This window comes from Schistocerca serialis, chromosome 5 (assembly GCF_023864345.2).
Source record: "Schistocerca serialis cubense isolate TAMUIC-IGC-003099 chromosome 5, iqSchSeri2.2, whole genome shotgun sequence".
NCBI lineage: Eukaryota > Metazoa > Arthropoda > Insecta > Orthoptera > Acrididae > Schistocerca > Schistocerca serialis.
This window is the reverse complement of record NC_064642.1, coordinates 44,739,694-44,762,349: the sequence shown is the minus strand read 5'-3', so window position 1 is coordinate 44,762,349 and position 22,656 is coordinate 44,739,694. Positions and strand designations below refer to the sequence as shown.

The 22,656-nt window shown below is 42.1% G+C and overlaps 1 protein-coding gene across 1 annotated transcript in view; it reads right to left on the bottom strand.

Annotated features, from left to right (window-relative positions):
* Window positions 1-15,746: 15,746 nt before the first annotated feature.
* Window positions 15,747-22,656, bottom strand: part of LOC126481735 (uncharacterized) — a 118,907-nt gene continuing 111,997 nt past the window's right edge. The window contains exon 4 of the mRNA XM_050105689.1: window positions 15,747-15,944. Coding sequence (XP_049961646.1) covers window positions 15,747-15,944 — 198 coding nt within the window. The remainder of the gene's footprint in view (window positions 15,945-22,656) is intronic.

Genomic DNA, 22,656 nt, shown 5'->3' with positions numbered 1-22,656 from the left:
CTTCTGATATGGAAGTAAGCCGAATAACTGGAATCTGCGTATCACTTAAGATTTTATCGACCGTTCCCAACCAAAGTATACGAGAATGGTTGCCTACCGAGTGGTGCTCTGTGTTCAGTTGGGTCGGTCTCCATGCGCCTCACGACTTTTCCACTGGCGCCCTTTTGCCTGATTAGCACAAAGAGACTTACCTACAGCTTTTTCTGTCCTACCGCTATGATTATGTCAACTCTGTACATGGCTCGCTGGTCTATAAAATATTTACATAGATTACATTACGTACATAATAGGTTCGTATTTAGAACAGAGTCAGATATAAACATAAGCAATAGGAGAATATGCATGAAACACAAGTAAAACATTAACTATAAACGATAGTAAATTACACTGACGGAAAAAAATGGCAACACCAAGGAGGAGCTGAGCGAGATAAACGAAAGTTAGTTAGCCACGAATGCCTGTGAAGTGACAAAGATGCCATTATTAACACCTCGCTGAGTATGAACGATGTCGTTTAATAGAGGTACGAGAAGCGGTATGTTGCTTCCACGATACTGCAGAAAGCCTGTACATGACTGCTTGCAGGGGAGGCCACGGGAAGGACCGGGTTCCAGACGGCCACGTGGCATTACTGAGGGGGAAGACCGTCGTGTTCGGAGTATGACTGTGTCTGCAGCTGCTCTATAACAGAACTACAGTTCAGTAGTTCTGGATCGCTGCATAAATGACATGGCAGGATTACCGACAGTATTGGTAGTATTCGTTGGGAAAGAAACGTAAATGAATGTGTAAGAGAGGAACTGGCAACTGACCACTTCTCGTTGTTTTTTCCTTTCTGCGGTTGTTTGATGCGCAAATGATTACAGCCACACAACATTCAGTGTTAGTCAGTTGTTCATTTTGTATCCTTACGGAATAAAAATTCCATTTTTTGGGAAATAAAAATTAGTTGATCGCGTAACTTCTGCGCTTCTATTTAACCAAAGCAATTACTTTTGATTCAAGGACAGTTTACATCCATAAAAGAACAAATATCTATATAATTATTGTTGTTATTTTGTACTCAATAGAACGCTATTCATCATGATCAAGTACAAGAGGTTGCTGTTATTCTTGAGAAATGAGAAAGTTGTTTATGAATAACAGAAACATGTTTTATATAACTTCGACGAACACTGAAGCGATGTTCGATATATTTTTCTTTTACTGTTTCTTTATTTTACCTTTTTGCAAAGGAAATTGCGTTTTGTAGCACATTATGACAGATCTGCAGTACGAGGGTTGGAACTTTAATAGTGGCAACTATTTATTTACAGCTCGTACAAAATAGATACGTGTTTCAAAGTTTTACTGACCTTCAAAGTAGTCACCAGCATTGTGTATAACCCATTGCCAGCGATGTGGAAGCCATAGGATACTCTCAGCATTGCCAGTTGTGTTGACAGTTCGAGCGGCGCAGCCTATTGCCCGAAGAATTTGTGGCATTTCTGAAGCAAATGCCGTGAAGTGTTTCCTTCAGTTTATAAATCGAGTTGAACTCACGAGGGCTTAAGTCAGGGGAGTGCAGTAGGTGGTATAGCACTAAGCAGCCCCATCAGTCAAACAAATCAGTAACAGCTTGCACTGTACGTGCTTGAGCATTGTCCTGCATAATAATGGTCAGGTCTTGCAGAAAGTGTCATCACGTCTGTCTCTAAGCTGGTGGTAGGTTGTGTTCCAAAAATGAACAGCATAGAGACAGAAGCGATGACACTTTCTGCAGGACCTGACTATCATTTTGAAGGACAATGCTCAAGCACGTACAGTGAAAGCTGTTACTGATTTGTCTGAGTGATGGGACTGTTGTTATACCACGTACTGTACTCTCTTGACTTAAGCCCTTGTGAGTTCAACTCGATTTCTAAACCGAAGTAAACACTTCACGGCATTCGCTTCGGAACTGCTACAAATTCGTCGGGCAACAGACCGCGCTGCTCGAACTGCCAACACAACTGGCACTACTAAGAGTATCCTACGACTTTCATATCGCTGGCAACTGGTTATGCACAATACTGGTGACTGCTTTGAAGGTCAGTAAAACGTTGAAACACGTATCTGTTTTGTACGAGCTGTAAATAAATGGTTGCCACTATTAAAGTTCCAACCCTCGTATTTTCTTTATTTTTGCTGCGACGTTCCTCTGGTTCACTTTACAAAGCAACAAATTTAGGATGAAACCTGAATGAAACCTTGACAATTTCGGTTTTGCTATAAATATTGTTCACTTTTAAGTAACAGAGAGAAGGGTAACTATGTACAACAAAAAGGCTTCACAGGGCACCACCCCATTCATATATCGTCATTCATTTTCTGGACAATTCACCACTTTCTTTTCTTAAGGCAATTTAGTGAGACACTGATGCCTTCGTAAAGAAAGCGATGTTTATGAGGTGACGCCCGATAGGTATGCAAGGCGCAAAACCTACAGGTAATGCAGGTATTCCCTTTACCGACGAAGCCACTAGGGAAACTATCGTCATCTGCACTTTCTTACTATTGTAGCCTACGGTAGTTTTACAGTTCTAGTTGTGGCGCAATGCACTGTGCCTGCAGCAGCAATTCGAGCGGTAGTTGCCACCACAGTGACACAGCAACCAGTAACTGTTACTCCAAGGACAGCATCGTGCCGGATGCCCTGTATCATATATTCCACTGACGCCAAACCACCGCCATTTGCGTCTTCTGTGGTGTCAAGAGAGAGCTCACTGTAGGTCGAAGTGGAGGTTTTCTTGTGAAAGCACTCGGTCGTCTTTATCCAACATACCCTGACTGCAGATTTGTACATCACTCTGTATTTGACGTCTTGTGCTGCTACTCACGAACAGCATTCCAGGGGCTGTTTTCCAACAGAGTAACTCTCTCCTACATACCACTGTTGTAATCCAATGTGTGTCGACACATTGTCTTGACTTGCTCGATCATGAGATCTGTCTCCAAACAGGCACGAATGGGTCATCATCAGAAGACAGATTCTTATCCACGTCCACAACCAGCATTTTCCGTCCCTGTACTGGCCGACAAAGTGTAACAGGATTGGAACTCCAACCCACAGACTGGTACCCGTCACCTGTACGGCACAACACTTGCACGTTTGCATGCTTCCATTCAACATTTTGGTGGCTACACCGGTTATAAATGTACCAACATTGCACATTTGCAGTGGCTTTTCTCGCATCGTTAATCATTTAAATATGTTATCTAGAGCAATATATTCCCGAAATTTCATTATTCTATGTTAATTATTTTTTGTTTTTGGGATTTTGTTCCTGAGTGTATGAATAGTGCTGGTGTTACAAATTAGATTGTCAGATGTGTGATCATTCAACTATGAAAGTTTGTGTTTATTTAAAGACGATGGATTGATTTGGACTGCAGGTTCTAACAACCCTACCACAAAAAGGTGAAAAATTAATTATGATTGTAGTGTTGCTCACGGTGCTAAATATTGCATTTTCGGGCAACAACAAAGTTATATTATGTGGCAGGTGTCATTAGAGCACAGTTAATAAAGTCATTTCTTGAAATAATAGATAAACTAGGCAGTCATCTTTTCTTGTTTCCCACGCTGGTGTCGTTGTCAACTCATGGCTCAATCGTCGAAAATCTAGGTAGTGATGATTCCAAGCTCGGATGCAAAGAGGCCTAGGTGTTATTCTGCGACATTCAAAAGTTTTATAGATGTATTTCATAAACCATTCTTGAAGATTAAACTTTTGCAAGTTAGGACAATTTTGATGTAAAAAAAGTAATCAGCAATCAGAATTTAAGTTACACTTCTTTTTTATTACTGTTGTTGCAATATCACATAACTCGTTCCAAAACATTACTTCACAATATAAAACATACTTGAAAATATCTTCCTCGCTGTTAAAGTTCACATTTCATAAACTGACTACAATTTGCGTCTTTTTAACATGACGACCAAAGCTTGACTCTCCAATAACCGCTTACGCGCCCAAAAATCAGAGTTACAAGTATGTCAATGATCATAGTGACAAAAGAAAGAATACACATAAGAATAATATCATTGCAATATATACATATCGATGTATCGAAGTACTTCTACATTAATGAAATCAAATCTGAATGTTGTCACAGAGATATGCTAACTATTTTACAGAAACACAGTAGAATATTGCTGGTATCGAGAGGTTGAGGTGAGGTGCCGTAATGGCTACTTAATTCAAGTACCGTTACAAGGTGTCTACTGAAATGAAATGAATTCCGAAAATTGCCGAAGAAGAGGCGCAAGTGCTGCGGTATTCAGGCTTCTGGGTGCCATCTGAGGCCTCTAAACGCAAGAGGCCAAGTGAAGCCGGCAGCGAGAGACGCGCGCACACCCGTCGGCGTCTCTCAAGTTTGTTAGCGGCGGGGGTGGCGGGGGCGGCGCGGCGCGGAACGGAGCAGTGAGCAGGCAGCGGGCAGAGTTGCTTCGGTTTGACTTGCCCCTTGAAAGGCGGCTGTTAGGCAGCCAGCGCGACGCCTCAGTTGGGCGCAGAGTCTGGCCGAAGCGTGTCGCAAGTCGAGGCACGGCCCGCGCCGGTTTATGGCGCCGGCGGGGCGGAGGGCGACCGCACGAGAGCCGGCGGGGGCGAGGATGGGAGCGGCAACTCCGGTGTCGGCGGCAGTCGTCCCAGAGCCGGCAAACTCGTTCGCCGGGGGCCATCGGAGCTGTCAACCGCTCGCTGCGCGGTGCTCGCAGCTTATGTTTGTCTTGGGGCGCACCCCAGACAACTTCCAACCGCGGACCCGGGTCCAGGGCGCTGCACGGCTGACGCACCGCTTTGTCACCGGGCAGCTAGCGGCCAACTTCCTCGCGTGTTTGTTGTCTATTCGATACCGTCCGTCACATACTGATGATGCTGACGGCCTGAGGGTTTTGACCCTTCTATTTCGCTTCACGGCCTCTCCCTGGCATCTAACCCACCCACGTAAGTCAGACCGCAAGATACGAGAATACGTCCATTCAGTGCCACGCAAAACGTCACGTTATGAAAAGACGAGATCAGGAAAGAACTTGATATTCAGAAAGAGAACTTGATATTCAGGGAAAAAAAATCTTCCGGGCGAAACACGGATGGATTTACACACGCACGACGGCATGCAAACAATAGGCAGAGACGAACAAGTACTGTTGTCCCCTATTTTCTCAAGGTGTTAGACCCCATACTAATCAAGACACGATCATATGGGTAGTCTCTTCAGATATTTGATTAGCTCGAGGGATTTTGGCCAACAGAGCCCTGTACACTATACATGAGAGTAAATATGCTAATAAGATCTGTTCAAATGGTTCAAAAGGCTCTGAGTACTATGGGACTTAACAGCTCAGTTCATCAGCCCCCTAGAACTCAGAACCTAACTAACCTAAGGATATCACACACATCCATGCCCGAGGTAGGATTCGAACCTGCGACGGTAGCGGTCGCGCGGTTCTAGACTGAAGTGCCAAGAACCGCTCGGCCACTCCGGCCGGCAATAAGATCTCTAAAGCTTCCGGGATTAACCGAGCGGTCTAAGGCGCTGCAGTCATGGACTGTGCGGCTGGTCTCGGCGGAGGTTCGAGTCCTCCCTCGGGCATGGGTGTGTGTGTTTGTCCTTAGGATAATTTAGGTTAAGTAGTGTGTAAGCTTAGGGACTGATGACCTTAGCAGTTAAGTCCCTTAAGATTTCACACACATTTGAACATTTTGTAAAGCTTCCAGTGTATATAAGCGATTTATCAGATACGATCCGCAGCCCTAGTAGGTTGTTTGCTGGAGCTGTGTACTAGAAAGCACAGTCTTTGGACGATCGCAAGGAATTGCAAGAAGACTTGAAAAAAATTTCTGCTTACGAGAGAAGTACCCCAGTCGAATTGCTAAATCCGTGTACAAATGCGTTTAAAATACGAAGCTGTGCCTATTCTACCACACATCAGGGTTATTTATCTGTAAAACTCCACAGTCGTGCACTATCGATCTTTGAAGGGTAATGACACTACGAACTAGAGAACCGCAAGTCACTTTTGAAATATCACGATGAGACAGACAGTCATTATCGACATTAACGAGGTATTATCTGGCAAAAAGCTACACGACATTTGCTTAAACAATTCAACAGATTAACAGATACCTTACGTACCTGTCCGTATTTCCCACAATAGTAGACGCTGTGTTGTGAAATGTTGCTCCTTTATTCGAGAGCAAAGTACAAATGTTGAATTTCAATGAAGTGACCCAAACACAACGAAATGGAACATTACGCTCACTTGAGAACAGCAAGATATGGACATGCTACATTGTCTCCGGTGTACCCGCACTGCAACAGTCCAGTATCAAAATCCACCAGCGGTTCTGGGCGCTCAGTCCGGAGCCGCGCGACTGCTACGGTCGCAGGTTCGAATCCTGCCTCGGGCATTGATGTGTGTGATGTCCTTAGGTTAGTTAGGTTTAAGTAGTTCTAACAAGGGAACCTCCCCATCGCATCCCCCTCAGATTTAGTTATATGTTGGCACAGTGGATAGGCCTTGAAAAACTGAACACAGGTCAATCGAGAAAACAGGAAGAAGTTGTGTGGAACTATGGAAAAAATAAGCAAAATATACAAACTGAGTAGTCCATGCGCAAGATAGGCAGCATCAAGCACAGTGTGAACTCGGGAGCGCCGTGGTCCCGTGGTTAGCGTGAGCAGCTGCAGAGCGAGAGGTCCTTGGTTCGAGCCTTTCTTCGAGTGAAAAGTTTAATTTTTTATTTTCAGACAATTATTATCCGTCCGTCCGTCCATTCGTCCGATGCGAGGTAACTGCGCCGACTGTGAAACTGTTGCATTCATTTGCTGCAGTTTATGTGAGAAACTCTTATGTTTTCATCACTTTTTTGGGAGTGATTATCACATCCACAAGAAAACCGCAATGGGGCAATGTGGAAGAATATTTTTACCCGCTCGCCAAGTCTACAAGTTAGGTGGGTCGACAACATATTCCTGTCATGTGACGCGCATGCCGTCACCAGTGTCGTGTAGAATATATCAGACGTGTTTTCCTGTGGAGAAATCGGTTGACCTATGACCTTGCGATCAAATCTTTTCGGTTCCCATTGCAGAGGCACGTCCTTTCGTCTACTAATTGCACGGTTTTGCGGTGCGGTCGCAAAATACAGACACTAAACTTGTTACAGTGAAAAGAGACGTCAATGAACGAACGGAGAGATCATAACTTTGCGAAAATAAAGCAAGTAAACTTTTCACTCGAAGAAAGGCTCGAACCAAGGACCTCTCGTTCTGCAGCTGCTCACGCTAACCACGGGACCACGGCGCTCCTGAGTTCACACTGTCCTTGATGCTGCCTGTCTTGCGCATGGACTACTCAGTTTGTATATTTTGCTTATTTTTTTCATAGTTCCACACAACTTCTTATTGTTTTCTCGATTGGTCTGTGTTCAGTTTTTCAAGGCCTATCCACTGTGCCAACTTATAACTAAATGTGACGGGGGTGCGATGGGGAGGTTCTCTTGTAAGTTTTAGGGGACTGATGACCACAGGTGTTAAGTCCCATAGTGCTCAGAGCCATTTGAACCATTTGAACCATCAAAATCCACAGTGACCACACTATCAAGTGATGCGACAAGAACTTCAATATCGTATCCTGATCTTTGCCACGCATATGTTAACATAAGCCTATACTTCGTACAGAAAGTTGGCTGTAGATAACACAGTGAAAGCAGATGATGAAATATCGATCATGTAATGTGACCTGTGATTTGTTAACTTGAAATCGTACGAAATCAACCAAGACATCTGCAACAGAATTTATACTATTCCCGGCACGCTCTTGGCACTGTGCATCACGGAATATTGACTCCCCAATCGATTTCCGATACTGAGTGTCCGATGCGTCTAGCTCCAACTACCATTCCGCATTCAAAGTCGGCTAATTCCTGTTGTGCTGCCAGAATCACGTCGGAAACCTTCTCACATGAATCAGCTGAGTAAAAGTGAAAGCTCCGCCAATGCACTGCCCCTTTACACCCCGTGTACGTGGCACTACCGGAATGTAGCTATTCCGTAACTTGTGTCGTCTCAGTGGATTTTAAATGTGTTTCCTGTCAGTTTTAGGCTTTCGAAGTGGGGTGCTTCTCTTGTTACTTGTTTGAGGGGCACGTTTCCTCAAACGTGGATAAATGTAACATAAAGCCTAAACAAAGCATAAAAGCTTATAGTACTTAGATATCCACAGAAATTCATTCAGGAGGGTGTAAATTTCAAAACATCTTATTTTCAAATAGTGTGTGGTGTATTTTGAAATGTGTCATACCCTAAGTTTTGATAAGAAGTATACAAAACTAACTGATCTCAAATGATTAATAATTATCGATTTAGCACATTTATGTTAGATTACTTTCATACATAGATGGTATGCACATTTCTGTGGTGTACGCAATCTTTTCGTCTGAACAATCTCAAATTATATCATATGACTACATCCAGGGAAACTAGTAAATTATGAAATGGAGATAGGAAATATTCACAAAAATGTTTGTTGTATTTCAGTGGAATTAGGATGATACCGAAATTATTAAATCTGTAATACAAAAATTCAGACCTGCTGAGAAAATACTGTTCGATATCAATAAAAATACCCAAAACGTGTGCCACGAAACGAGAAATAAACTTTAGGAAAATACTTACCCCACTTCGACAACATCTATAGCACTTCGTAGGTTAGAGAAATTCATACATTTATTATGCTCTCTGGCGTAATTGAAGTTAAATAAAATATTTTTCGAAAGATACTTTTTTTGGACTTCCACTGTCATCGGTGATCCTATATACAGTCCCGACTTGGCCTCATCCAATTTTCATCTGTTTTCAAAACAAAACCTGTAAGCTAGCCAATGGCTTGTATTTCCGCTAGCACAGTTACCCTCTCCAGAGAGATTTTCATTTCAGCGAATTCGTTGTTCTCCTGCGTTTGTAATTCTCAGAAAATACGAAGCCGTGCAAATTTTTTTTTTTTTGGCAGTACTGTCTTTTATTTGTCTTGCAGCATTTGCTTTTTCATTTCAGCCCTTTTTTCCATACACCTTTACATTTATAGTACATTTGGTAATCTGAAACTTACATAAGTAAATTAGCACACTGACATTGGTATACATACATTTACAAAGATTTGTTACATTTAGAATAAAATAGTTTCATCATAAGATACAGCACATTTACTGCAGATTGCTTTCTGATAGTACTTAGGTCACTCACTCCTAGGAACATACAGTTTCAGGTCCACAACGTTTCTTACACCTAAAGGTCTCTTAGATTTTGGGTAGATCAGGTAGTAAGCATTATCATGTGGAATGTTCTGTATTATATCGGTCCATTATAAATATATTTAAATTTGGAAATTTCATGGTTCAGTTCACTAGATTTTTCGTAGGTTTTTAAAAGAACATAATCCCCAATTTTAAATTTTGAAACTTTCAGGTTTTTATCATGTCTTTTAGATCTAGATTCAGCTTTTTGCTTTGTCCTTTCTTTTGACTCAACCCCAAGCTTGTACAAGGTGGAAACTCTAGTTTTTCCTCAATTAAACTTTTACTTCTGCTGGCTAGCAAAATTTCTTCCGGTGGGAACCCAGTAGACTCATGATGTAAGGTGTTCATGACATTCTCAAAGTCCGACATAAATCTGCCCCCGGCTCTAAATCATGCCCCTTCCTGTTTTTTCCACAACATACCTTGGTCAACTGTGACATTGTCCCAAGATACGTTCCTTACCTGTGAACCATTTATATCTGGTGGCTTTCTCGGTTTCTGGAGTTCAAAGTCTTTACTTACTTGAACTCTTTGCAAAATAGACACTGAGTCGTCAGGTGGCTCCTTTTTTGTGTTCAGTCTCAATATCTGGGTTGTTTTTGAAACTTCGTCATCAGTAGGTACAATATCGCAATTAGCTGTATTTCCATTAATTTCAGTAGTACCGAAATACTCGTTGTCTGAACTATCATCAGAATCCGACCATTCTGGATCGCTTTAAGGTTCTAACATAAAAGCTTTTCTGAGACAGGCACTAAGTTCTTCCTCTGCATTATCGTCAGGGTTTGATTTTAACTCAATATCCTCTTTTGGCAAAACGACCTCATTATCAGCTTTACTCACATCCACTGTTACTTCATATTTAGTGTAATCCTCGTGGACTTCAGTTACTCGTAGGTGCTTTTCGGTAACAGCTTGTACTGTTGGCGGATCGTTAACAGAAGTTACTTCCTCGTAAATGCTTAGGATTTCATCCTCCAATTCCTTCCTATCTTTAACCATCGTCCTATCGGCAGCACGCGTACTTTGCGCGGTGCTATTTACTCTCTCCTCCTTAAATTCGGGCCACGTCACCTTATCGACGTCCCTACTATTTCCTTTTTCAATAATTAACCTACTTGCCTCATATTCCTTCTTAAAATCCTCCCACTCACATTGCTTGAGGCCCTTGTACAGATCGTCGATCTGCACACGCCAATCAGTTACTTCTGCTAATTCGTTCTTGCCATTTAGTTCATTGCTAACACTGCTAACCGCACCTCTCTGTGTATCCACTGTTCCGTCCACTATTTCCTTCGCCATGGAATTACCACTCGTAATGTATTCGCCAGCTCTTACGGCAATGTTCGTACTTAATTCTGCCGCCTTGCTAGCGGCTTCTCTCTGAACAGCTGATCTGTTCTCTGATGCTCCACTCGCCCATTAACATGTAGCGCACTGCGCGGCGAAGATGAATCATCTGCGCACGCACCTAATGCTTGATTCGCAACACGCTGCGTCGTTCCACGCCTGTCTCATAACTTTACTGTCAGTCTGATATTGTTTCTTAAATCGGGGCTGGTATGTTCTGTCCGCTACCGTTTGGCCCGCAACGTTCGCGGAAATCACTTTCCCGCGTCGTTATTATATTGCGCAGTGTACCCTCTACCGCAACCTGGATAACTCCCTCTTCCTCTTCCTCTTCCTCTTCCTCTCTGTATCATGTTGACGCTAAAACCATTGCCGTCTTTCCTCTCGTCATTATTGCGGTTATTCCTGTTACTAAAATTCTGATAATTGGCACGACTTTCGCGCCAGTGATCTTCGTCTTCGACCCTTTCGAGAAGTGCTTGGAAGCTGCGGTGATTGCTTCCCACATATCTCTTCGAACCTTCTGGAAGCTTTTTAAATAGCTCCCATACGATTTCAGAATTGGATCTTCTCCTTCTTAAGTGTGTCAACTTTCGGGACCAATATTCGCAGAAACCTTTCAAAGAATTCCTGCCCCTGTTATCATGAAGTTTGGCCATGATAAACTCAGGCCACAAATGATCCTGTTTTTGTTCGGACCAGTATTCTTCCGTAAACTTTTGTTTAAGCTCTTCGAACGTCATTGGTTCGGTATTCAAGTTAATTCCCCAGCGCTTAGCGTTACCTGCTAAGGCGCTAAGTACTATGTTTATCTTCTCCTGACGGGATAAGTGTTTAGGAAACATTCTCTCGCAATTTTTGATGAAATCCAACGGATGCCATCCGTTATGTTTCTTGGCGGGATCGAAGCGCTCCTCATCTACCAACAGCTTCGTAAGTGGCGTGCCATTACAGACAACACCAGGCCTATCTTTGATTTTACTCTCGAGGTCGAAAATTTTGCCTTGAATTTTCGATGTATTTTGTTCACACTTTTGCACACATACGGTAACTGTTTCGCCTAAATTTCTTTCAGTATCTGAAACTGCCTTTTTCAACTGTGAGATTCCATGTTGGCATTCGTTTACGATCTCAGTTTTAAGACCGAAAACTTTTTCGTCTACTTTTGTTTCAATTAGAGGCTCTACTTTCTCTTGGATGTTGAGAATTTCAACATCAAACCTACTGTTAATGTCGTCAATTTCCCCTTGCATAGTATTCACATTTTTACTAATTGTGTCAATTTCATATTTCATAGTATTTATTGCAGAACTTAAATTACCCACTTTTTGTTCTACCTGTTCGATTTATGTGCTAATTTTAATTCCTTGTTCTTCGACCTGTGCTTTAATCTAACCGACATGTGTTCTGACCCGATTACTTTGTGTTTTAAGCTGCTCGTCAACGTGTGTTTTAAGCTGATTATTCTCCTGCAATTTGTTTGGTTAATCGTTCAAACAAGTCGTTGATGCTTAATATTTTCACACTGTCTTGTTCTACGGAATCGGTGTGTTCCGATCCAACTTCAAAATTTTCGTTCGGTTCTTTCTTTATCTGTGGTGAGTCAAACATGTCAGTTGACTCGTTCACGTACCCACTATCATCTACAAAGTCATCCTCTACTTCCTGTTTTATTCCTTGCTGTGTTAGAGGGGATCTCGACATTTCAATCTGTTCGTTAACGTATTCCTGGTATTGTACATACACCAATTGTCTACCTAACGCCATCTTTTATTTGGCCGTGTAAACTCCTGTCATTGCCAGTCGCATCTTCCATTACGCTCCGCGCATCTACTGTGTTTACGTTATTGTCCATACCGAACGCAAATTACACCTCACTACCGTACTTGACGGTCACTGCTATCTACTTCACTGAATATTATTGCAATTCGTGCCACTGAACATCCACTGTTCGGTATTCACGTTAATTTGTGACCGAAAACAACAGAAGGCCTGTCACCGGGAAGCCACTTGCGCCACCGTGACACAGTACTCGTTAAAACCTGTGCTATGGTAAGTGAGCGGGATTCACCCTACGAGAACCGATTTTCGCATAGTTATCAATCGCGTGTGCCTGAATAGTGGCAAATCAGACTTTCATCCAATCTGTAATATCAATGATACGTCAAGTAAGTTCGAAATGCAATCACACGTCAGGATGGATCAAAAGCAGTCCAGAAGATGCTACCAGTGTCACAATTATACGGTCGCTAGCCTAATTAGGCATTAACTGCGTTTCTTCCCTGTACAGGTTCGTATATATTTACGCAAAACAACAAGTTGTAACGCTGCATAATATAGTAGAATTTTCGAACCAGAAAATCTATTGAACTGATTGTTTCACGTTCTGTACTGATATGGAAAATCATGAATACATAACACTACACTATAATGTTTACTACAAAACTTTATACTGTCTATTTATCTGGTTAAAATCGGGCATAGGTTACCCTAGAAATTGTACTTTCATGCCACACACAAAATGTCAATTTTCATAAAGGTAAAACACTGATAAATTTTGACTTTTACATTGACTTAAACTTTTGCTGGTCAAACCAATTTAGAACACTTCAGAATTCAAGTGAGATAGGGGGGGGGGAACCTGGAACTGTTATGATCGCTGTATTTAAAGAAAAAAGATTACTGAATTTATTATTCGTTCAAGATTTCCAGTACATAAGTTACTACTCTTTTCATCTTATTTACTGCTCATTTAAATGCCTTTAAATCTGTCACGAAATAATAAACTTCATTACTATATCAATACTAAAGTTATCTTTCGACTTCGTTAAACCTTCGCTATTCATTTACTGGTTCATTAACAAAACATTTCCTTAAACACCATTCCAATATAGCTAGTTCTGCAAATAATTATTATTAACACAATTTTTAATTTTCATTTCGGGATACTCGGATTGCGCAACGTTTGGAAAGGACCCTGTCTAGGTTAGTTGAGAGGATAATTAAATGATGGAAAAGTTCTGGTAAAATTTAGGTTATTATTGCACCAAACACAGTTCACTCTCTGATCCATACGAATACAGTACTAAAAGTTTCAACCTGCTAGTATCGATGCGGCGGTTGGCAGGCGGCGAGATGGCGAGGCACAGAGCACACATACAACCACAGCTATGGCTCTTGACACTTTAATTCTTCTTAGCGACGCAATACTTTTCCTTTTAGTGCCTAGGGAATTTTGCCATGCTGTGTGGGCGTTGGAACAGCATACCCGAGGCTCAGTGAAGCTATGTTTTCCAGGAGAGCCTCCTCGCTCCAGAAGGCGTTGCTCAAACCAGTGCCAAACTCTAACAACTCCAGTGCCCGTTGTGCCGTGAAGTGCCCGCGTGCATTTTCCCGCACTCGCCTGCCATCCACCTTTTACCGCTCCCTGACAGACCGGGTATTCACCGGAGATTTTGCATTCTGCATATCCTTACACATTGCCTACGTATGGACCAGACGCACAGTTACAATTTTAAACATCTTACAACAGTTCAGCATTTGTTACATTTCAGTTCTATTACAATATTACTTGACATTTGACATAAACATTAATACTGACATTGAAACTTATTTACAGTTTTCTGAACATAATACCATCAAACAAAAATAAATGAAATCAGAACATCAATTACACAAGTTTAGCGTAAAATCAGATGAAAAGAATTGCTTATATGTACAATAGTACAGAGTCGTTGTTGTTACAGGTCTCTCGCACTGAAGAGGTACTGGTCATACCGTCTGAAAGTGGTAGCTGACACTAATTATTACTTAATTTACTTAATGCTGCAGATTTAACCGCTATGAGGAGCGAATCTTCCATCTAGACTTCATGGCTTCTAGAGTCAGAAATGTTTAATGTGACCCGGTAAAATTGAATTTATCGTTAAAGTATCTGTAGAACCCTGTAGGAAAGTATTTGACAGAGTTCGGCTTTTCACGAATTAATTCCAAATAGTCACGATGACGCCTTGTTTTTAAGTGCGAACGTTACTTATCGTGATTACCACTGATATAGAATGAAACAACAAGTTTACTATTACCAGTCAGTGTTTACATATACCCATAACGCGTTTCGAAGGTTTATACGTGCTTCATTAGGTGTATTTGCGTGTGTTAACACATTTGAGCGTGTTGTGTTACGACTGTGCAGTAACTGTGGCACTGTCTGCAGTGATCAAAGACTCCTTTGTTTGCCGTAATACACCACATGTAAACTGTCATAGTCTATGCCACAGGGTACCCCAAAGGCGTAACACAACTCTCGCGCATTTCATACTAATACACATGAATCCACCTGACGTTGGAGGTTTAAACCTTCGAAAAGCGCTGTGGATATAAATAAACAGTGACTGGTAACAGTAAACTTGTTTCTTTCGGCAGGTTAATTATTTTTACGGTTTTCTGGTTCGCGTAGCCATTTCTGCAATTTTGCACTTTCAGTGCGTCACAAATAGTGAATCATCTTTTTCGAAGTGTTTGGAACTCGAAGAGGGGTCTCTTGAACAAATACACTGTCTGCCACAATAATTCCATTTGTACAATATAGTTCTGTGGTGAAGGACAGCTTTGTCTTCACACAGCTGGTGCGCTTTTCGGACAGAATTACCGAAGCCAGCAGAGGCCTGTTAGAGAGTGTCCGTCAAAACACGCACACACACCCTTTCCTTCCATCCCCCGTGACAAAGCCCAGGTTCATTACCATTTTTCGCCACATTGCCCTCCTTCCCCCACTACATATTGATTCCCTTCCGAAGAGATATTTCCCTCCCATTCCCCCCCCCCCCCCCCCCCCCCCCGGCAACCGACCAGCGTTCTGCTCACACCTAGTGTTTCTCATTTTTTTATTTTCCCAAGAATTTATTGCGGGTAGATAACTGCCGTGGCAGATGCTGTTAGCGGGCGCGGAGCTGTTAAAATGTGGGCAGCCAATAACCGAACTTTTCATTCCCTTCACTCTGTCCCGCTCTCCCTTTTTTTTTATTATTCCCCCGCATGTGTCACGGTGTAACTCTACGATTTTTTATCGGTTTACGACGCGGGAAGCGTCGCGTCGGGCGATTTGAAACAGGGGTGGGGAGTAGGGGATGGGGGGATGGGCTGACGGCAGTGAGCGAGCTGAGGAGCGTAGGGTGGGGGCGGCGGGGGCGGCGGGGCGGCGGGGGCGGCACGGGATAAGAGCGCCGCGGCGCTAAACAAATCGACGCGCCGGCGCCGGGCGTCAGTCGGCTGCAGGTGACGCCGCAACTCTCAGCGAACGGGACGCATCCTCGTTCATTTATCGAAATAAATAAGACAGTTTAATTAACGGGCGTCCGGCGCACTGCGGCTCTCGGAAGAGGTACGGTCACGCCGCACAGTCGCCACCGCGCCGCGGCCGCCGCCACTGCCGAAACCTATTTCCCGCCGGGGCAGTAACAATGATTTCTTTTTATTTATTTTTTTGTTCCTCCCTCGCTGCCTCCAGCGGCGGCCGTGGCGGTGGCGCGGTGCGCTTTGCCTCTTGTTTCCCCCGCGCTTTCCGTTTCTTCTGCAGCTCCGCGCGGCCACTCGCGCTCTGTTTATCCGCCCCCTTACGCGCCTCGTTCCGTCCGCAGCACGCGCGAGCCGGCGGCGCGAGTTTGTCTCCCGTCGCGCGGCCAATAAATCACCGCCTGCCACGGGCAGATCTGGCCGCCGCGGCGCGCGCAAATCGCTTTTTTAAGACCGCGGCCAGCCCCCTGACTCGGTCCTGCCCCCCTCCTGTGGCAGACAGAAGTGAAAGCTGCTGGCTAGCGGCGTTGAAAAGGCGCAGAGAACGACCTCGCTGCTCCACCGCTGGGCAGACGCGCTGAAAAGTTGCGCACCGGCGACACAGCTGCTGGGCGGTCTGGGGTGTCTAATATTTTCTCGACTGGCTCCCGCGCTGCAGTGTTCTCTGTTGAGCAACTAATTAAAGAAATACTGATGCACCACGACGGAATTATCTCATGAAATCGGTGAATGTGTTACAGCAGGATTAAAATCGCTATATGTGCTCTACATCTACAGACAAAAAAATGATTTTAATAAACAAAAATGGATGTTTTACTCAAGAGAAAAAGCTTCACAACTTGAGCAAGTCAGTAACGCGTTGGTCCACTTCTGGCCCTTATGCCATAAATTATTTGGTTTGGCGCTGACTGTCAGAGTTGCTGGACGTCCTCCTGAGGGATATTCTGCCAAATCCTGTCCAATTGGCGCGTTACACCGTTAAAATCCTCAAAATCCCCATCTGATTGGAACTCTGCCCATAAAGGTTCAATGTTCGCAACTGGGGACAGATCTGGCGAATTTGCTGGCCGACGTAGGGTTTAGCTGGTGCGAAGACAAGTAGTAGAAACTCTCTCGCAGGCGGTCGGGCATTATCTTGGTCAAATATAAGCCAGGATGCTTTGACGCGGAATGCAACAAATCGAGACGTAGCTTGTCGTCGACGTTTCACTGTGCAGTAAGGGCGCTGTGGATGTCATGCAAAGACGTTCTGTTTAAGAAATGTAAAGTTTCTCCAGTCCATGGCTCCTGGCTGTCGGGCCGCATGGCGGGGAACGGTCAGGCTGGAATCCCCCCGCTGTCGGGGGCGCATCCAGACACGATTTCGCCGTACAATCCCATTCATTGGGTTATAACTGTATTAAGTGGAAACCGGCCTGTCCAATAAATTAAAGAAATAATGATTGAACTTACTGCGCTTAGACCAGTGGTCATCAAACTAGACCAGTGGTCATCAAACTTTTTTGCACAAGGGCCAAAACTAACAATATAATGTGGTATCTCGGGCCGCAGATTTCCACGTCATTTTATTAACTAGCAAACCACGTAAATTGGGTGTTATGAACCTCCAATAGACTAGCTAAGAAGCGAGAGGTTTACCACTGACTTATCGTTAAGGTCGATACCATTCGGACCACTACGTGCAGCAAATGGTTCTTATACTTAAATGTATTATATAACATGAGACACGATCACAACTGTTTTCTACATGTTTTGAAAGTCATTTTCTTCAACTCACTTGACTCAACTACAACAGCCTTATTTTATTTCATACTAGATGAGCTGCTGGCATTGGCTATATATGTATTAATTCCAATCTTATGTTATTCTGTCTCTTCCTTTCCTCACACACTGTCGTCCATCTCGACTTTCCGCTCACTCACCATCTCTTCACCCCTTTATCTGTCCATTTCGCACTCCCCCCTCTCCCTCCACATTACCACACCCTGCCCCAGTAAGACGTTGCCTTTGCTTACCCCACAATATTTCTTTACAGACTGGAAATAATATTTTTTAAAAGGCATCATAGTCGCCGTTGACTGTATAAAATATTTATTGTTACTATTGCAATTTCGGCCTTATGGCAATTTTCTAGTAACACTGCAAAGTTACCTAAACACAAAAATACAAAAGTGAAGCACAAGGCGTATATACATAAATAAGCATATATTTCATTAAGAAAGTTGCTCGATTATAAAAATTGGAGATAAATGTACATTACTTACATTCTGTCAGAATATAAAACTATCTGACATGAGTACATGTCGTCGTCAAAATGCAGCCTTTACTTGTTACTTGAAAATGGCCATAAGGCCGAAATTGCAATAGTAACAATAAATATTTTATACAGTCAACGGCGACTATGATGCCTTTTAAGAAATATTATATGACTGTGAATCCCAACCATGAGAAGTTAATGAAAATAATATGTGTATCAGTGTGGTTGAAATCGATCCGAGGGGTTTAGGAGGAGGAGGAGAAGTGGAAGACACACACACGGCTAATTATTTCTTTTAACAAATACGTACTACATAAGACCGCCTCCATAATGCGTATTCATGAATCCCACGCACTTCCATTTAAGATTGATACAATAGCAGATAATTACTACGAGGCATACGCACCCATTTGTTGTCAACACTGAGAAATAAACATTTCCCTTATTAAGTCCTCTCCCACCGCAACGACAAATCTATCTGTCCCTGTACCAAGTGGCACCTGTAAAGGTGATAGAACAACTTTACGCGCTCCTACTTACCTTCTTCGAGTATATTATTTATTTGACGAAGGAGACAGGTACAGCCAACAGCTGCAAACCATTTGTTCTATACCGTATCTGCATACGTATCATTTATCGTTCTTCAGAAACTGTAAACATTAGCACCTGTTAAAATGAAATAGTACTTTCAGAAACAAACCACTCGCAACTGTTGGATGTGTGTGACTCCTTCGCCAAATAACATTGCTGTGCGATTGCTGTCAATAATAAGCCATGTTTATGACATGGAAATTCTGCAATACAGGGAAAAAGATTTTTAAATACCTGTCAGCCGGTTTGACAACTATTGCATTATGAGGGATATATTCGGAGGAGACATACGAGTAGTTGTGTCACGTTGTCAACAATTACATTTTTAGTCAGTCTTCACAGGAGCCGAATGTTGAGACCGACTGGAATAATCGTTGTGGTAGCATGAGTCAATGATGATATGTGCCATTCACAGACTTTCACAGAATGACTGTCACCATGTTTACGAATGTTGAAAACTGCTTAAAACGCTTCTGATCAAATTTCAATAAACTTGGAAAAAAGCATACAGTGCATCAGACTAATTCATTCCAGTTTAATAATCTCTGTGAAAATAAAATTCACGTGACTTGCATAATCTTACAATATTCATGTAGCTAGACAGGAGCATGTGAAGGGTGACGGGAAGGAAGAGAATCATTAGTAATTTTGAGCCACTACCAAAAACAATTCTGGGCTCAGTGTATCTTGTTCCTGAAATTTTTTTAACGTACTTTCATGCAAGATGAGATAGATGTATTATTAAAATATTATATTACATCATTCAAATGGCCACAAAAACTTTATTATAATTGCATTAAACTCGAACTTTCAAAACACGTTGAAATAAATAAGAAATTTTTAAAAAAATAGGAAAAGGACAGATGCACTGCACATGCAACAGGCTATACAAGAAAGCTACAGGTCTCTTATTGAATCTGGTTTTTATTCATTGTAATTGAAAAACAGACGAAAATACAAATATATAATTTTTCATTAATGTGACTTGTGATGTTGAACTCTTTTGGGTATATTGTCTATATCTGCGTCTATTGGGCTGCATGCAATCCTCATTCCGTCTTCTAAATGACCGGTCAACCGATTAAGATATTTATTTTTCAGGTACTTCATTTTTGAAAATGAAGCTACACAAACGTAAGTTGAAGGAAATAGTGTTAAAATGAACTGTGCACAGCCTCGTAACTTTTTATAATTGTTAGACAGACATTTCCGACATTCTGTGTACTGTCGTGTTTCACGATGTTCTATAAACAGAGCTTTAAGCTGTGTGTCATGCTGAAGTTCGATTATTTCATTTAACAAATTAATTTTAGGAAATCCATATTGGCAGAATAATTTGAGATCATCATGTCCAGCATGCCAAGGGATCTCTATGAGAATGAAACAGCTTCGAATATTTCTGAGATCTGCAAATCTATTTTTTATTTCTTCCAAATAGGCTTCCAAATATCCTTTCATGATTTGGTAAACAGTTTCGGCGATACTTAAGCCAGATCGGAGCATAGCAACAGTTGGAAAATTAGACAGGTCTTTTACTTCGAGTTCACTTATATATAACTGCAGTTTGGCTTCAAATGCAAATATTTTGTTAGTCACTTGCCCAATTATCTTGTTTGGTCCTTGTAATTCCAAGTTAAGTGTCTTGAATTTTTGTGTAATATCGGTCAAAAAAGCTGTAAGTATCCACAATTCATCATCATCAAGTTCAGGATAATTTTTGCCACTTTTTTGTAAGAATAAAATAATTTCAGATTTCAAATTGACAAACCGTTAGAGCACTTTTCCTTTGCTTAGCCATCTGACAGAAGTATGTAGGAGAACATCACTGTAACAAGCTTACAATACCTGCAGAAGTTCTTTAAATTTTCGTTTATTAAGTTCACGGGCACGAATGAAATTTATAACGCTTTTAACCGTTTGCATAACATTTTCCAATCTGGTACTTGAAATTTGACATGCCAAACTTTCTTGGTGCAGTAAGCAATGAATGGAGAGTAAATTTGGCAAATTGCATTCCTTCTTAATAAGTGTTATGAAACCATTGTTGAGCACGTCATTGACGGACAACCATCTGTACATACTAATATTTATTTGCTCATAGATAAGTCATTTTTTGACAGATTCTTTAATTGCATCCACAAAATCACAACCTTATGTGTGACCTTTCATGGTTACAATTGCTAAAAAATCTTCCTCTATTACCCCATCATTTGTGCAGTAACGCACAAATAATGAAACCTGAGCCATCGAAGCTAAATCTGTACTGGAATCACATGCAGGATTGAAGTATTTGGATATTTTGACTTTATTAATTACTACCACACACATATATTTTGAAATATCTTCTATACGACGTCGACAGGTAGATTCTGAAAGTGTGAGCTTATTTATTTCAGATGATATTTGTCTACTGTTGGAGAAATTTTGAAACAAAGTTTCAGAAACAGTCATCATACATTGCTTCACTAATTTAGTATCAGTGAAAGCTTTCATTCTTTTTGCCAGAATGTTACATACCTGGTATGATGCTCCTGTGACAGCCTCACTTTGCCCAACTGCTGCTAACACAACGTTTTGTTGACGACGAATGCTAGATTTTAGATGTGCATTTTTTTCCTTTCTTTCATTTGGATTCAAAGTAAAAGCTACTGTAAATGAATTGTGCTTACTTGTGTAGTGACGAAATAAATTGTATCTCTTCAGCCCCACAATCGTATCCTGGCATATCAAGCAAGTAGCAGTACCTTCTTTGTGTCAACTTACAAAGCAAAGCTCTTCTTCCCATAATTCTTGGAAACTTCTTCATATTTTCCTCTTAGTCACTGTTCCTGAGGGTACATCAGACATTATTAATTCCACTAATAATTACATCACCAAATATGAACACAAAATACAATCAATACGGGATGACGCGCGGGATTAGCCGAGCGGCCTGGGGCGCTGCAGTCATGGACTGTGCGGCTGGTCCCGGCGGAGGTTCGACTCCTCCCTCGGGCGTGGGTGTGTGTGTTTGTCCTTAGGATAATTTCGGTTAAGTAGTGTGTAAGCGTAGGGACTGATGACCTTAGCAGTTAAGTCCCATAAGATTAAAAATAAATAAAAAAAAATAAAAAAAAAACGCGACGAACCCTCAGGAGCACCGAAACTTAGTTCACGACTGACACACTGACACGACATAGCTAACAATGAGGCGGCTTCGGCACAAGCCCGCCGCCAACGAATGAGCGGCCGTGGGCATGCGGCGCGTTTGATGGACGGCTGACATTGTTGGCTAGCAGGCCGCTCACGTCTTTAGCGCTGCGGAACACCGACAAGTGGTGCGTTAAATGAAAGTTGTGGATCGTTTTCAGTTACCTAATTACTTCCCCGACTTTAATCACAATTCTACGCAGTTTCCGTAAACAAAACACTGCTACGCAAGACAAGTAGATAACTGACGCTACTCGTGAGAAGCCGTAGAGGGTTGCGGGCCGCACGAAAACAGTTTGATGAACACTGGTTTAGAGGATAACTTTCCCGTCTAGAATAAAATAATTTAACTTACTTTCCGTCTAATGGAAGAAAGAAAGAGTACTGAACTTTTTGTGCCTTGCAGCTTTCCTGTCTAGACTTGCTTTTGACAACGTGTCTGATCTAATAGTCTTTAGCGTACACAATGTTGTACGCCTTGTGCCTTTCTTGGTAGCAATGTTAATGTGACTGATCAGAAGAAGATTATTTCGAAGTGAACATGTAAGCTTACGCCGTGGCCCTTAATACTGGTTGTCTATGCAGTGAACCTGAAAGCATACATATATGTTTTCCTTACCTTTTAACTACTGGGTCGCCTCTGGATGACGT